Source organism: Mytilus trossulus, chromosome 9 (genome assembly GCF_036588685.1).
Source record: "Mytilus trossulus isolate FHL-02 chromosome 9, PNRI_Mtr1.1.1.hap1, whole genome shotgun sequence".
NCBI classification, from domain to species: domain Eukaryota; kingdom Metazoa; phylum Mollusca; class Bivalvia; order Mytilida; family Mytilidae; genus Mytilus; species Mytilus trossulus.
In genome coordinates, this window is record NC_086381.1 from 73,174,911 (window position 1) to 73,193,024 (window position 18,114).

The 18,114-nt window shown below is 30.3% G+C and overlaps 1 protein-coding gene across 5 annotated transcripts in view; it reads left to right on the forward strand.

Moving 5' to 3' along the window:
- The window catches only part of LOC134683379 (lipoxygenase homology domain-containing protein 1-like), a 64,631-nt gene that overhangs the window by 21,841 nt on the left and 24,676 nt on the right, over positions 1-18,114 (forward strand). For 3 of the 5 annotated variants that reach the window (XM_063542655.1, XM_063542654.1, XM_063542657.1), the window contains exons 12-26: positions 2,043-2,175; positions 2,616-3,008; positions 3,559-3,806; positions 4,108-4,243; positions 5,846-6,003; positions 6,655-6,693; positions 8,728-8,885; positions 10,012-10,085; positions 10,987-11,180; positions 11,563-11,755; positions 15,255-15,415; positions 15,787-15,873; positions 16,187-16,538; positions 16,883-17,037; positions 17,445-17,578. In XM_063542655.1, the coding sequence (XP_063398725.1) occupies positions 2,043-2,175; positions 2,616-3,008; positions 3,559-3,806; positions 4,108-4,243; positions 5,846-6,003; positions 6,655-6,693; positions 8,728-8,885; positions 10,012-10,085; positions 10,987-11,180; positions 11,563-11,755; positions 15,255-15,415; positions 15,787-15,873; positions 16,187-16,538; positions 16,883-17,037; positions 17,445-17,578 (2,615 nt within the window). The remainder of the gene's footprint in view (positions 1-2,042; positions 2,176-2,615; positions 3,009-3,558; positions 3,807-4,107; positions 4,244-5,845; positions 6,004-6,654; positions 6,694-8,727; positions 8,886-10,011; positions 10,086-10,986; positions 11,181-11,562; positions 11,756-15,254; positions 15,416-15,786; positions 15,874-16,186; positions 16,539-16,882; positions 17,038-17,444; positions 17,579-18,114) is intronic. The other 2 variants (XM_063542658.1, XM_063542659.1) reach the window with 1 other exon arrangement.

Consider the following 18,114-nt stretch of genomic DNA (forward strand, 5'->3'; position numbering starts at 1 on the left):
GAGGTGCTCTCTATGATCTCCTCTCAAAACTAATAGATTTGTCACCTTTCCAAAGAGTAGAAAAAAAGGAATACAATACAAGGTTAATGGTGTGTTTTAATTGTATTGTTTATAATCCTTTAAAAATAGCACTTTCAGATTCAAAAATATAAGAATTAAAATTAAAACCAGATGTGCTTTCTAAAAATAAAAATGATTTTTTTTTTAAACAAAAAGTTGCTTAAATTCTTTATTTTGAACAACTAATTATTGTATTCCTTTTAAAACATTTTCCATGACTTATGCAGGAATTAGTTTAAAATATTTTTCATATTATCCTTATTGTAAAATATTATCATAGGAAAGTCATTTTAAAAGAGAAATTGTTTTCCGATATTTATTTTTTTCAAGTTTTCTTTATTTTAGGTAAATAAGAAGTTAGGGAAATTCTAATACATCAAATACATTAAAGATTAATTCAAACTAAAATAAAAATAGAAAACTTTAATATTTCAAGTCCAAAGACCAACATAAACACATAAGAAAGTCAGTTTCAAGAATCATTGACCAAAATTCTACAAAATCTAGTTTTCACTATAGGAAGTAATTTTTCAAATGATTGCCCATTATTGTTGAGTGGGCGGCACTAATTAGTAGTTAATTGAATGGCAGTGAACTGGGGAGGATTTATCAGAATACAAGGGTGTCCGATGAAGTCTTTAGCCTAGTCTTATCTTATTGTATCAACTAATATATGTTCAAATGTTAATCTTCACAATCATTAGACAGGCATGTTGTTTATTTATGGGAAGGGTCAGTTTTCTGTAATATTTCTTTTCTTATAGCTGTGAAAATAAACTGTTTTTAGATAAGAAAATATAATAATTTGACACCCAAACATTTCTATTTTTATAAAAGCTGTGTCTTGTTATGTTTTATTTTCTCAGAGGAAATTAGATTCAACATAAGTAAAGTGTTCTTATCTTTTGTACAATGCATACAATCTGTCAGTAGAATAATTTATTACATTGAGCTTGTAAGATATAAATTTATACTTAAAAAATCACAATGTTGAAAAATGCTAATTTACTTGTTAACCTTCAAGAGGTTCTAAGAAGGAATCTTTCCAGATTAATTGTACTATGAGAAATTTGTTTGTAAACTTTATTATCGCTATTTTGTGCATTTTTCCCTTGATCTTTTTTTGTGATAATTTTCATATCATGCTTCTCGCTTGAAACTAAGGATGCCATGTGCGTTGCTAACGAAATTGACATTGAAATTGACAACGCCGTCATAGGTAAAATAGCGATAAACAGATTATCATTGGTCATCTCAACTCGATTGCTTTTCTCACTTTTGCTGTTCCAGCTCAAGCGAGAAAATCAATCTCGTTGAGATAATCAACGATAATCTATAAATATACAATACTTGAAATACAATAGGTTTTTTGATATTACATAACTACAAAGAAAATGATGAAAAGACAAATTATGTCAATCATGCAAAACAATTGAATGATATTACCAGATTTATATTATGAGTTAATTTTATGCTAGGGAAGAAATTGCTAAAAAGATCAATCAAATTGCTGAACTTGTTTCTTTTCTATAATACATGTACATATAATCTTGCAATATTAAAATTTATTGAGCAAAAAAAATGTTAATTTTATTTTTTTGGTATTAACTATCAAAAGATTTATTAATTTTGATTTTAATATATCATCTCATGGGGAGAATAACATTAAAGAAAGATTTTTTTTGAGCTGATTCTCTCCCTAAGTTTGAAGTAACAGATATTTGACCCACCTGGTGAGTCATTTTAAATGTTTTAGGAGTACAATCCCTGTATGAAATTATAACACACAATGTGGTCATTGCTCTCCAACATAGAAAATAAAAGCCTAAAGTATTATTAGAACAACTTTAGTGTGTATCGAAGTGTATATCAGGCTTAACAGAATTACAATTGTGGCACATTTTTTTCATAATCCATACAGACCAAGTGTATTCTTTTAAACTCTTATAAACTATTAACAAATATATATTTTCTCTTACTAGGTGATAGTAGACGATTGTCAGAACAATATTGTGTATGAGTTTCCCTGTAACCGTTGGTTTGCCACAGATGAGGATGACGGACAAATATCACGTGATCTGTTGGTGGGAAAAGGAGCAACCACTTCGGCCCCAGGTAAATTATTGGCAAAGAATTGTTTCCCTTGTGAAGAAGTGTCTTGTCTTTTGAACTTATATTTTTTGCATTTTACGATTGAACAAAATTTTAAAATTTATAATTCTTATTTTCAAAACAGTGTTAGAATCGAAAAAGATTAAGTCACTTTCATTTTGATGTGTCTTGTAGAACTTTTAAAAAGAACATATATAAACATTTTCTCATATGGATAAAACTAGATATAAAAATTCCTACACTTTAGTTTGGTATTATCAAAAGGAGATGTGGAGTTAACACCAGACAAACTAAAGACAGCAAAATAACAGCACAAAATAGCCAGTTGTCCTAGGCAATATGAAATTTACACCAGTAAATATTAAAAAAAAAAAAATTAACATCTGAAATAACAAAAAATTAATTCCTCGCTTTACAATATATTTTTTTTGTGTTTTATTTAGGTATTCCTTATAGAATTACTGTGTCCACTGGTGATGAGAGAAACGCAGGAACAGATGCTCGTGTGTTCATAATATTGCATGCTGGGAAAGAAAGCAAGGAGAAAAACAGTGGTAAAATATGGCTAGATGGTGGCAGCTTTGAGAGGAACAAGACGGATATATTTGATATTGATGTGGCTACATTGTTAAGTCCGCTGACAAAAATAGAAATCGGCCATGACAATAAGGGCGTAGCTGCTGGTTGGTTTGTGGACAGAATTATTGTGTTATGTTATGCTACAGGATTAGAACAAGTGTTTCTGTGTAACAAGTGGCTGGCTACCGATCAGGAAGATGGGTTGATACAGAGAACACTGTTTGAACAGAAAGCTGTACGGAAACAGCGAGAGAAAAGTTAGTATCAAAAATGTTATTTTTTTTAAGTCATTTGGTAGTAAGTTAGTCAGGTATTTTAATTATACATATGTATGTCGACAATCATGTTAGGGCTATTCTACCAATAGTGCTATATTACAACTCCCTGTAAGGTGTTGAAGCTGCAGTTCTGAATTGTCTGCCCTTTGTTTCTATTTTCATTGGTAGAAAAATAGGCATAAGATAACAAAGGAAAAAATCAAAATTCATAGTCACAGACTATACCCTTGTAAAAAAGAAACTTGACAACAATATAAGCAACAGTGTACATTACACTACAGAAAAAACTTAAGAGCAACCTGAATTTCTCAGAAAATATATATTGATCTGATGTGCTCTAGAAGGGTAAGCAAATCCTGCTCCACTAGTTACACCCTTTATGTTACTTATGGCAAATGAAAATTGTATGATGAGTTGCATTCTGTCTTTAATGTTATTGTCTAAGACCTTCCAAAAAACATCAATATACTATAGAAATTTGTGTGCAATGTACGTTTTTATTTATAAAAATATTTTTATAACTTTTTAGAAATGCCATGGAATATTTGGATTTACACCAGTGACATGAAAATGGCTGGAACAGATGCAAATGTGTACGTCTGTGTATATGGTGAAAAAGGAAAATCTGATGAAATGTTATTGGAAAACAAAACAGATAACTTTGAGCAAGGGAAAGTTGATTACTTTAAAAGGAATGTTATAGACATTGGAAAACCATACAAGATCAGAGTCTGGCATGATAAATCTGGCATGTTTTCTGGATGGCATTTGGATAAGGTATGAGATATACAAAAAAGTTGACAATTTTTTTTTGTTTGACCTTCAATTGTATATTAACATTAAAAAGTTGATTCAAATTAAAATGACTTTGATTTAAATAAAATGACCTTACTATACTTTAAAATTATCTTTACAATAAGTGTCATCTTTTTACATTAAGTGTCATTTGAAAGTGTAATCTTTTTACATTAAGTGTCATTTAAAAGTGTCATCTTTTTACATTAAGTGTTATTTAAAAGAAAGTGTCATCTTTTTACATTAAGTGTCATTTAAAAGTGTAATCTTTTTACATTTACAGGTTGAGATGGAAGAGATGCTTACAAAAGAGCGTTATAATTACAATTGTGGTCGTTGGTTGGCAGATGACGAGGATGACCATGAGGTTGTGAGAGAATGTCCAGCTACAGGACCAAACATAGATAAACCACTTCCATGTAAGGTCAAAATAGAGAATACAGTTAATTCAGAAACTTATGCGTACATGTATTTTTTCAATATTTGAACCATGGAGCTAAATGCAAGATTAATTAAGTGAACTAAATGAAGAATACTAAGAATGTATTTAAAATTAAAAATACATTTTCTCCTGAATTCATAGATACTCACAAAATGATCTAGAAAAAATTTTCACAGGAAATTCATATTATTTCAGGTGATTTCCATTTAGTTGTATATTAGATAGATTATCCATGAATGCTTGTTAGTATATCCTGAATTGCTCAAAACCACGAGTTATCTCCCTTTTCACAGTATTTTATAAAATATTCAAATTTTGCTGTATAAAGATGGATTAAATAATTTTGTTGGCTTAATGTCGGAATACTTAAGATCAATTAATTGTAAATTCTATCACAAATAAATGACATCAAACTTTATAAGATTCACTTGAGGCCAAACATTTGAAAAATCACATACAGTTGACTCCTGCTGTCTCCAACATGCCTGTTTGAAATTCTGCATGAGGCAAAATATTTCTGAAATCTTTATCCAGGTATACAGCAATTTATATAAATTGATACAAAAATAAGGAGTAGGTTTAAATCCCTGTGATATAACAATTCTGTATACAGCTATAGATATCCGTGCAGCCTTCAACCATGAGCTAAAAACATAAATAGTTGTAAAATACACCAACATGTCAAAATGCAAATTCTTACATGACATCCTTCAAACGCTTTGAGTACACACCTGTGGTAAAATATGAATATATTTCCTGGGCTGATCAGATCGTGCTCCCATGTCTTATGCTTTTAATGAATGAGCATCCCGACGTCATAGAACTATAACGTAAGAATATAAGCATTTACCGCAATATACACGGTTGTCTGAAACTGCAAATCTTCACAACAAGAAAATGCAAACAAAGGATGCTAAAATGTGGAATAAACCATTTCTTTTAAAACATATAAGTCAATTATCATTTGAATGCATCCAAAATTATCTAAATATGTTATTGTAAACAGTTTGAGCATGTCATAAATTCAGTTTGCTCTGTTCTTTTACACCAATTTAATAGAGCGTTTATTTATGGGAACTGCAAATATTTGCCTCCACCTAGGACGTTTCGACCCAAAAGAATTGTGGTATTTGTCCTATTAGAATCAAAATAATTCATGGGGGCTTGAATATATCATGATTTTACCACAGGTTGCCCCTTTCTGCCAATATTTTACCCCTCGCTGTATTGAATATATTGTGATTTAACCACAGGTTGTCCCTTTATTCAATATTTTACCCCTCGCTATATTGAATAAATCGTGATTTTACCACGGGTTGTCCCTTTATGCTGATATTTTACCCATCGCTCTCACTCAGGGTAAAATATTTGTAAAAAAGGGCCAACCCGTGGTAAAATCACGATATATACAAGCCCCTATTCAAACCCTCATGAATTATTGCTTTAATAATAGTTCTAAGGTAGTAAATTATATATTTCCCTTTTTACATAATGCCAGCACCATTTTACTGTAAAACTGTGAAAAACAGAGATATATGAAACAGATGTATTATTTCAACTGTGTATTCTCTGTTTTCAGTGGTGTTTTATATGGTTGAGATTTACACTGGCAGTGTGAAATATGCTGGAACTGATGCCAATGTCTTCATCAATATATTTGGTGAACTTGGTGATACTGGACAAAGATGGCTACATAATCCAGTGTCTACTAATATCAATAAGTTTGAAAAAGGACAGGTACGGATATCAATTATTTTTGTGTGTTTACATGGTAGAAAAAGAACATTAGGCTAGGTTTTGCTGTGATGTTGAATAGTGTAGCAAAAAAAAAAAAACAATCAGTATATTTGTGGATGGTGGAAAAAAAATTGCACAATAGAACTCACACAATGAAATACTTCTAACCAAAATTATTAATACAAGTCAATTGATTTTTTGTTTTATTTCTGCTTGCTCCAATCATGAAATTGCTTCATTTTAAACAAAAGTGCATTGCAAATATTTTTTTCTTTAATTGACATATATACAAAGAATTATGATTTTGCATGATTGAGTGAAATTATAGATACTGAAATGTTTTTAAAATGATTTTACGAAAGAATCTAATCTTTGTATTTAATTTAATTTTAAATAGTACGAAAGGACAGACTTTTTTTTTCAAAGTTCCATATCCATTAATATGAATTTATCCGAGATACTTTGATTTCTGAGATGGCTTTTCACTTAAACTTTTAAAACTTATGTATAATGAATAGAAATAACAAAGTGATTGGTTTATTTTTCGCCAAGATGCCACAATGAATACAAATTTTATATGACATAGACTTACAATTTATTATCTGAAAGATATAATCTTTGCTACATTTATATTTTGTCATACCCACACAGCCATCAGAGAAGGTTGGAGCATGTTTTGAAACATCCAGTGTAATCACATTATTATTTTTTTTATTGGTGGTAGATTGTATTACCTCCCCCTGAATGAATGATTATCTCCCTTGGTTGAATGGGATCATAGAAAGCTTGCATGCATGTAAAATAAATATGTTGTTCACTAAATAGTATGATTTTAAGCTTGAAATTAGAAAATGGAAGAATTATTTAGTATGGTTGAATTTTTGTTTGTTAAATCATTTGATTCTAAACTCAGAATTGAGATTCACAAATCACATTATATTTATAAAATCCACAGATGTGGCAAGCTTTTATTTTTTAATACTGCTAAGATATATGTTTATGTGTGCAATAGAACTGTATGAAATGTCATGGTAGAGGTCCTTGTTGTTTATTGTTTAAAAATATGCATGATAGTAGATGTTAGGTTATGTGTACTGTAGGTTAGTTAAGTTTTATGCCATAAAAGAGGGACGAAAGATACCAGAGGGACAATCAAATGCATAAATCAAAAAATAAACTGACAACGCCATGGCTCAAAAATGAAAAAGACAAACAAACAAACAATAGTATACATGACACAACATAAAAAACTAAAGAATAAACAACATGAACTCCACCAAAAATTAGGGGTGATCTCAGGTGCTCCGGAAGGGTAAGCCGATCCTGCTCCACATGTGGCACCCGCCGTGTTGCAGTAACTGTTTTGGCTTTTAGATAATTTGATATTTGTAAGAAAACTATTCTTTTTTAACATTTTTTAAAGCATTAAATAATAAAGAGCACAAGTGTTGAAATAAAGATATTAACCCTGAATTTTTATGAATATTTGCAGTATTGTATTTATGTTCAGTAAAGATAGCTATCTTATATTTATCTAGGCTTTGCTAAAATGCTTTTTCAAGATGCAGTCTATTGCTTCTGATATTATTTGTTTGATTCATAATATATAAAAATTCTATAAACATTTTTTCAGTTTTCTGTGTAGATAAAAACTCCTATTCACTTATATTCACCTAAGCTTATCTATCATATAAAAAATGTAACTCTTCTATTTTTGTTTCATATGGTTTTGGAAAGACTTAAGTAACTTAAACTAACCCCAGTGTTAACGAGGTATACAAAACAAATTTGAAAAAATCAGAAAAGACTTTGATTGTTTCAAATAACATCATTTACTTCTATTTTTATTCCCATGTTATATTTGTAGTGCCGGGATTGGATTCTGAAGTGTTAACGTTGTACTGTAAATTCAGAAACATTATCAGGTTCCAAGCAATAAAATCTCACATTTATTTTACAGAAGAGATTTTCCTGTATAAAATTTTGCAAATGCATTATTTCTATTTCACATTTTTGACATTGGTCAAACATGCATGCTAAAAATTTCTGAATTTACAGTATTTGGATGGCAATCAACTGAAATTAATGAATATTTTTTGCATTCTTTAGGGTTAGATATTTAGTAGTTCCTGCTAGATTTGCTTAATTATCTCTTACAAAAATTGATATGTTAGATTTGCTTTTATGTCATGTTAAGTGGTAGAACCTTATGGTAATGCTAATAGTTATCTTTTCTTTGTAGGAAAAAAAAGCGTTTTTTTTGTAAAAAATGCTATTTACCATTTATATTTATAATTAATGTTACATATTCACGAATTATCTCCTTAGTTTGTATAGTCTTTCTTAATATCACCACAACAGAAAAGACAGTTTTTTTTTATTGGTTAATTCAATATCTTTGAAAACAGGAATTTACAACTAAATCACATTGAAATTACGTTTTGAATGAATACAATCTTGAGTTATCTCCCATCTGTCATCTTGCAACAATAAGAAAGTACAATATTTTTATTATGAATATCAAAATATTGAAAATATATTGTGTATTCTGCTAAATATTAGAATTTGAAATTAATTTATTAGATTCTAGTTTAATTAACATATACTAATAATGATATATACTAATATTTACATTTGTAGATTGGTAGCTAATAGATGAAAACATGAACAGAAAGAAAATTTATTGTGCATAGAATATTTATTTATCAAAATTATGTTTTGTAGAAAGATGTATTTAAAGTTGAGGCAGTGACTTTGATGGGCCTTAAGAAGATTGTGATTGGTCACGATGCCAAGAACCCTGGATCTGGTTGGTTCTTAGATAAGGTCATTGTCAAGCAAGATGGCAATAGTAAATATGACACAACATTTACATGTGAAAGGTATGATTCTTTATCTTTATACAAAGGCATATATGCCCCACCTACGATAGTAGAGGGCCATTATGTTTTCTGGTCTGTGTGTCCGTCTGTCTGTTTGTTCGTCTGTCCGTTCCTCCTTCAGGTTAAAGTTTTTGATCAAAGGTAGTTTTTGATGAAGCTGAAGTCCAATCAACTTGAAACTTAGTACACATGTTCCATATTATATGATCTTTCTAATTTTAAAGCCAAAGTAGACTTTTGACCCTAATTTCACGGTCCACTGAACAAAGGAAATGAAAGTGCAAGTTTCAGGTTAAAGTTCTTGGTCAAGGTAGTTTTTAATGAAGTTGAAGTCCAATCAACTTGAATCTTAGTACACATGTTCCCTATTGTATGATCTTTCTACTTTTAATGCCAAATTAGATTTTTACCCAATTTCAAGGTCCATTGAACATGGAAAATGATTATGCGAGTGGGGCAACTGTGTACTTTAGACACATTCTTGTTCTGTCATGAATTTTATGCAGAAGTTTATGCTAATTATGCCTCATTTATGGGCATTATGTTTTCTGGTCTGTGAGTATGTCTGTTTCTTTCGTTCATCCATTTGTCCGTCAGTCTGTCTGTCCCACTTCAGGTTAAAGTTTTTGGTCAGAGTAGTTTTTGATGAAGTCCAATCAACTTGAAACGAAGTATATCTGTTCCCTAACTGCCTCTATTTTCTTAATCAGCACTAATTTGAGGTTTTATAAAATTATTTCTGGTTTCCCTTTGTTTTATTTTTATGTTGATAAACCATGTCCATGGAGAATTAACAATATCTCTATGTTTGAGGAATAAACAAAATGTAACAAGGGTTTCAATTATTTTATTTATAACATCTTCAATTGATTTGTCCTATTTTCATGTACCTTTTCTAGTTTGTATTGAATTTGTCAAGAGCTGTGGTTTATTTATAGTTTCATCCAGAACACTCATGAAATGATAGCTGCTACACATCAAGCAAACAGCAGCTTACTAATATAATTATAATATGCATAAAGTTATTTGGTCTTCTTCACTTAGAAAAGTTTATTCGTTTAGATGAAATATCTCTTATGTTTGTATAAAGTACAGAACTTATATATTATGTATTTTTCTATTTCAGATGGTTAGATGCTGATGAAGATGATGGTCAAATTGTCAGAGAAATAACAGCAACTGGTGTCCAGTTGTTAAGTAGTAAGTATTCAATAAACATTTAAGGGCCTTTTTTTTTGCAGATATTTGTGTTTTGTTAGTGAGTATTTTTGAAACATTGAAGCTGATGATCCTTAAATATATAACACTTTTACTTTGCCTGTAGATATCTTAAGATAGCTTTGAATTGTTAACTTTTATTTTCTCAGGTTTAAAAAACTTTGCCTGAAATGTTTAACAAAAAAACAACAAAAGTGCATACAACAGTAATCTAAAAAAGTATTCTTTATTAAAATTACAACTGATTGATATTGTATTTCCTACTCAAATATATTATTCCAAAGTATGGGCTGTACCACATAAATATTTATTGGACGTTGTAATTGGTAAAACGCCGTCACGTGGTGACCCCCTATGAGACCATATGGGGTTAGTAAGTTTCATAATGGGTTAATGGCCACGTCATCTATTTATGTTGTTGTGTTTCATTTGTTTTTTCCAACAAAACGCCACAGAAAAGTCAAGCATCTGATAAACTTGTTATACGGTTAACTACTGACCCCCTACGGATCCATAGAGGGTGAATAAAATTCATAGGGGATTGGCCTCTGGCCTCTTCCCCTATGGATTTTACTAACCCTCTATGGATCCGTAGGGGGTCAGTCGCGATCCATATAACTTATAATATGGGACCAAGGAAAGGCACTTTGAAATCTCAGCTATGGGTAGGTGTCATCTATGTTTTCCCATAGTGGAAATGTAAATGAAATTTTAATTTGTCTCTATTGATGGTAACCCCATTTTTAAATTGGTTTCTCAGGGTACCATGTTTGTTTAAATGGAACAACCCTAATTTAAACAAATCTTCTTTTATATTTTATGTTAGAATTCTCAAAAATTTGGTGTACTAAGTGTATATATGAATATATTTCTTTGTTTACAGCAACGACCTACAATGTGTATGTAAAGACAGGAGATGAGAGTGGAGCAGGAACTGACGCTAACGTCCATATCAAAATATTTGGGTCTAAAAATGACACAGGAGAGCTTAAACTACGCACAACTGAAAATACTAGTAATAAGTTTGAGAAGGGAAGAACTGACCACTTTAAACTGGAGGCCTCAGATATTGGCAAGGTACTACTTTATTATTATCAAATAAAAAAAAGAGAAATATGGGTAATGTTTCAATCAAACAGCAAACAAATAACACAATTATGACACTAGAAAGTTATCTTTCTGGTATGTCTGTTTTCTGCTCTTTGGTTGGGTTGCTGTTTCTTTGTGACACATTTCCCATTTCCATTCTCAATTTACCAATAAAAGGAAATATCTTTAAATGTTGTAGATTTATTTTAATTGTATGGAAAAACACAAGCTATGTTCAATTTTCTATAGGCTACATTGCAAACTTTGGCAAAAACTCATGTATTCAGATATCCATGAAAATAGAATTATCTTTCTCACCTTCAAACAAATGAAACCACCATAATCTCTGCAGCAATCTTTACTATTTTAGATCAAGAAAATCAGGATTGGACATGATGATTCTAAACCTTTTGCAAGCTGGTTACTGGATGAAGTAAGAATAGATATCCCATCAAGAGGTGAACAGTACGTGTTTGCTTGTCATAGGTGGCTTGGGAAAGACAGTGAAGATAATTTATCAGAAATAGAGATAGAACCTTCATTCAAAGAGGACAGAGAAAAAAGTAGGTTTTAACTAGACAGTTTTTAAATAAATATGTGTGACGGTGATGAGAGTTTTGCACAATATTATTTCTAATCCACAAACTGATTGATGTGTATTTTGAAGATATAGTTATCCACATTTTGGACTTCACAACTGGCTTCTTTATATTTTCATTCTTTTGACCTGTCCATACCTTAACTGTTATTTGCCTCTTTCAAATGCTCATTTTCCTGAGAAAATTTTCAGCTTTTCATCTTTTTTTTTAATTCTGTGTAAAACAAATTAGCAGCTGCATGACCCATATAAATTGAATAAAGTACTTCAATATTTTAGAACTTCTGTTAAAATCAATTTTGAAGAAATCATATTCTGTGATGATTCATGGTTAAGGATAAAAGAAATAATTTTAATTTAACTTTACAAGTATGTAAAAAAGAAATCAGTGCATAATAAATGTCACAAAAATAGTTCAATTTACTGAATGCTTGCCAATCTATGTGACACAGAATGTTAAATCACTGTTAAGCTATCACAATAACTTGGCACAAAATAGTTTTTAGACAACCATGTGACACAATTCTGTTGAATGACTGGTTGAATGCACAGTTTCTCATTTAAAATGCCTAAGTCAAATAGTATATTAGAATAAAACCTAGTTCGTGTACTATACATGGATTTGCTCATTATTGAAGGCGGTTCAGTGACCTATGGAGAGTTGTCTTATTGGCAATCATACCACTTCTTCGGATTTTATATTAATTAAAATTGATATATTATTAGAATTTAACTCACAAATTTAAAATTTTGTATTGTATTTAATAATAGGAGGAGGGGAAAATGATAAGACACTAATTTGTGTTTTGTTCTGTATGTGTTTATAACTTAGGTTTTACACAAACAAACTATAAGAATAAACCTAAAAGTTTACTGTTTTATCTAGTTCTATTAATTTGATTTGCAAGTGACATCCGAAATTTCTAAAAATTGTCATACTCTAATCATATGCTAAAGAATGAAACATGTAAGGACTGACTGGATTGTTGACAAGTACCATACATAATATTATGTTCCATTTTCTAAAGTTGATATATTGTTAGTATTACACTAACACATGTAAAATATTGTATTGTATTTGATGATAGGAGCAGGCAGAATTGGTGAGATACTAATTTGTGTTTTGTGCTGTATTTGTTAATAACTCAGATTTGTTTTAATTGTTTTTTGTCGAGCCTTCGACTTTAGTGGAAAAAGCGAGACTAAGCGATCCTACTTTCCGTCGGCGTCGTCGTCGGCGGCGTCCACAAATATTCACTCTGTGGTTAAAGTTTTTGAAACTTTAATAACTTTCTTAAACTATACTGGATTTCTACCAAACTTGGACAGAAGCTTCTTTATGATTATAAGATAATATCCAGAAGTAAATTTTGTAAAAATAAAATTCCATTTTTTTCCATATTTTTATTATAAATGGACTTAGTTTTTTTCTGCAGGGAAACATTACATTTACTCTGTGGTTAAAGTTTTTAGAATTTTAATAACTTTGTTAAACTATCCTTGGTCTGTACCAAACTTGGACAGAAGCTTGTTTATGATCATAAGATAGTATCCAGAGGTAAATTTTGTAAAAAAATAAATCCATTTTTTGGTATTTTACTTTTAAATGGACTTAGTTTTTCTGGGGGGAAACATTACATTTACTCTGTGGTTAAAGTTTTTAAAATTTTAATAACTTTCTTAAAATATCCTGGGTTCGTACTAAACTTGCATAAGATAGTATCCAGAAGTAAATTTTGTAAAAAGGATAACTTCATTTTTTCTGTAGTTTACTTTTAAATGGACTTAGATTTTCTTCCAGTTAACATTACATACAGTCTGCTGTTAAAAGTTTTCAAAACATTTATTAGATTCATTAACTATCCTAGATTTTTACCAAACTTGGACAGAAGTTTCTTACAATCAAAAGATAATATCAAGAGGAATATTTTTATTGATTTTTTTCCTCATTTTTGTTGAGGCTGCGATTTACAGCAAAAGTAGGCGAGACACTGGGTTCCGCGGAACCCTTACAATTTTTTTTTATTTCATAGGAAGTCCATTGCTTCTTTTGATTTATATTTTTAAATATTAATAAATTTCAGTGACATTTATAAGCTTATAAACATTTCATTGCTAAATATTTTGAATGTGTAAGTTCAGATTAATCTAGTTTATATCAAGACTTTTGGTGAAATCTTTCTGAAAAAAAAACTCAATATTTCTTAAAGTTTCATTTTGTCTAGAGCAGCTTTTACAATATTATTATTACAAATTTGGAAATTCATGATAAGATTCTAAAATTTATTAGTACAGTTTTTGTGTTAAATTGTCAGTGTTGTTGGTTAATCCCTTTATATGTGCTTAACCTTGTGTTTGTAACATCCTATTGTAAAGGAGTTATCTCCCTTTATGTTTTGTTTACAATATAATTTCACAAGAAAAAAAAAACATTTTAAGATAGATTGATTACAGTGTGGTATTATTTGAGCTCACTTTGTCGTGATATTTTCATATTCACAATAATAAATAATTTTCTTTCTAAAGTTGTATTATAATATGCTATATTTAGTTAAATATAAATAGCATAATAAGAATAAGGAAAATGATCAAACTATGGCAACAGAATTTGAAGTTTTGAAAGCAAGAACTTTATGCTATTTTATTGAAAATTCTATATCTAGAATTGATTACAAATTATACTAGATTAAGCTAAGTTCATAAGTAAATTTTCTCTTTAGATTTTTGTAAAAAATAAAACTACTGGAGATATAATCTTGGTAGTTTGAATCCTAAATTATGAAAACAATTGGAAGACAAGATAACTAATGTAAATTAAAATTAGTTTCATCATGTCCACCTTGTCATTAATTTGTTTTTTGCAGTTAACTGAAATTGATCTCACATGCGCTAGAAGAGTAAGCAGATCCTTCTCCTCATGTAAAACCAAATTTTCTAAAAAAATATAACAGCTTGAGTGAATTTTGTCATTTCCACCCGTTAGAAGTGGAAGTGGACACAAATTGTGAAAACACACATTGTGAAACATTTCTGAAAAGTCCTATAGATGGTACCATTGGCTCCCATCTTAATTAACTATGATTGCTGGTTTTCCTAGCAAAGGTCACTTGTTTTATTTGGGCAATACAGCTTCGTCCTCCTCAGACCTCTTGAAACTGGCTGCCATGATATAGGCTAGCCTACAGTGCCTTTGGTAATAAATTGGAGTTACAATACCCAATACTTAAAGGCAATGTATTGGGTATTGTATGTTAAAATATATTTTTTTAAGAACTTTGTTATATATCTAGATTTTATTCTTTGAAACAAAGAACCTTACTTACTGTCAGAATGAACTCTGGCTAATCCATTCAAGTGTCTTAAAATATTTTCTAGAATATGGAAAGTCAACAATTTAATTCCATCCTTTAGTACATGTATGGTTTCGGATATTCTATTTTATACCAATATATTACTTTTTGTAGGAATACCATATGAGGTTACAATCTGGACAACAGACAAACGTGGTGCAGGAACTGATGCTAATGTTTTCCTTCAACTGTATGGTGTGGATGGAAAGACAGAAAAAACACAATTACGCAACAGAAGTGATAACTTTGAAAGGGGACAGAAAGATATATTCAAGGTTTGTTTTATTATTTGTGTACTTTTACATATCGCAATGAACTTCAGAGTAAAGCAAACATGTCTAAATTAATCAAGTGTAAAATGTAGGTCACAATGACTTTACTATTACAAATTGTAAGGACTAGGTGTGAAAAATCTGTCAAGTGACATCTTTAAGTTGCATTTGTAATTTTATATACATATGAACATAGAGTATATTTGTGATTTAATAACCAGTATTATAGGAACTCTCAATATCTCTGGTTGATATTTGTGTATAATATTTGTGATTAAGTACCCAGTATTATAGGAACTCTCAATATCTCTGGTTGATATTTGTGTATTCATGTATCCCTATATTTGAAATTTAGTATATGTAATTTTTTACAGATTGAAGCATTAGATGTTGGTCAGATATCAAAGATAAGAATTGGACACGATGCCAAGAAATTAGCATCTGGTTGGCATTTAAATAAGGTAAGGTTCATTATATAGAACAAGAGTTGTAGATATTATTTTAATATTGTTATATTTGTTCTGGATAGTACTTACTTAGTTTTTGAGAGTAAAAAATACTGTTAATCAATAGCTAGTCAATAACTAGTCAATACATATGATCCTGTTGTCTTTAAATCTCCAATTTTCTCTTCAAAAGTTTAGACTGTCTTAAAGTCTCCCGACCTGAGATGTATCGGGTTTTAAAATCCCAAAGCTGGTTTGTATTTTTATATAAACTGAGATTCCCGAAGCTAGCCATACCAAATTTTATTTCTTCTGAATTTTATGTCAGGTGCTTATAAGAAGAAGACCAAGAGCTGGAACAAAGAAAAGACAAAAGAAGAAAGGTCCAACAGAACAGGAAAGACGGAAAGAAATTCTAGCTGAAGTTCATGATGATTCAGACTCAGATTCAAGCTCCTCAAGTACTCCGCGCAGACGCAGAAGTACATCACGAAAAAGTAGAAAACCGAACTTGAAAAAGATTGAAGAAGAGGATGTTGTTGATGTTTATGACGGAGAAGAAACGGAAGATTATTGGTTCTTTGTCGACAGATGGTTTGATTCATCTGAAGATGACAAAGCTATCGAGAGAGAATTATTACCATCTGATGAGCAGGGAAAAGCACTTCATGGATTAGAGGGTATGTTCTGCTTTAAAAAATTTGCTTGAGAATTGAAAATCACTTTCCTTTTGCTTACAATACTTCTGTAGCTGATATTCCTAATTTTTTGGCAAAATGAATTCAGTAAAATCATCATCTCAATTTAACCAGCCATCATTGTGACTACCTACAATTATTAGTATAATGGTATATGAAAATTCAGCTGGCCTTTTTTGTTTATTACTTGATCATGATCCTCCTGATTTATCTGCAATGAGACAACTGAGTCAGTCGAAAAAAAGAAAAAAAACAGCATAGAAATTATACATAGGTGAGAAACTAATGTTACATTTTAAATTATCAATCATTTATATCTTTTACAGAGGTGGAATACACGGTTAAAGTTTACACTGGTAAAACAAGTGGAGCTGGAACTGATGCTAATGTCTTTATCAACTTGTACGGTGAAAAACATGATTCTGGAGAAAGACCTCTCAAAGATTCTGCTGACAACATGAACAAGTTTGAAACAGGAAAAGTAAGTCTGTGTTTATCTTCTGTATTTCTTTCTTTTTTTCCCAAATAAAACCTAAATAATTCATTATTCTCAAATTCTTTATTGAAGGAATTGAGGAGATTTTGAAAAATTTGATATTTTTTTAATTTCAATGCATACTTTTTTCCCAATCTGGGGTTTAAATTCACAGATTAATCAACAATGTTTAATTGTTCACACAGGTTATTTTTCTCAACTGAATAAGCAAAAATAACTCCTCCCCAAAATTTTAAATGTTGACACATATGTAGTATTTCCAACTTATACACCAAAACTTTGTTTGTCTCAAAATTATGTAGGGGAAATCTTCATCTTCATTAATTGGAAATTTTACTGTTCCCATATTTTTTATTAATTTTACTATAACATACGTTTTGTTTCATTTACAGCTTGATACCTTTAATCTAAAGGCCATTGACTTAGGAAAACTTGTCAAACTAAAAGTTCGTCATGACAACAAAGGCATTGGAGCAGCCTGGTACCTAGATAAGATTGAAGTGGTGGATAACAGGAGAAAAAAAACGTAAATACTTTGCATTCATCAAAATTCAAAAAACTGATACTGTTTATTTTGAATGTAAATTCGTAAACAGAGAACACAGAAGAGTTATTAATTTTTGCTGTTTCAAGAAAATGCTGAATACAAATAATTCTGTCAAAATTCAAACTGCACTTTTTATTTTGACAAAATTATGCAATGTAGTGATTGAGATAGATTTCCATTAAAAAGTCTACGACATTTATCTAGTTTGACACAAGCACTTGAATGAAAACCCATGGTAATATGGCACACCCCTTGTGATGACATTTTCATGCTTGACACCAGGATATTTTCATGTCACTTCTGTGTGTAAAATGAAATCAGATTCAGTAAAACTTAAAGTATTATGTCAATTCTGGGGTCAGTATACCAAAAAACAAGCTATTTAACCAAAATAGAAGTCAAGATATGGTGTGCAATAAAAATCAATTTAGAAAAAAGCATTTTAAACAACAATACTGGTATAACAGACAAAAACACAGCTACATGAGAACATTACAAGATAAAAGTCTCAAAGG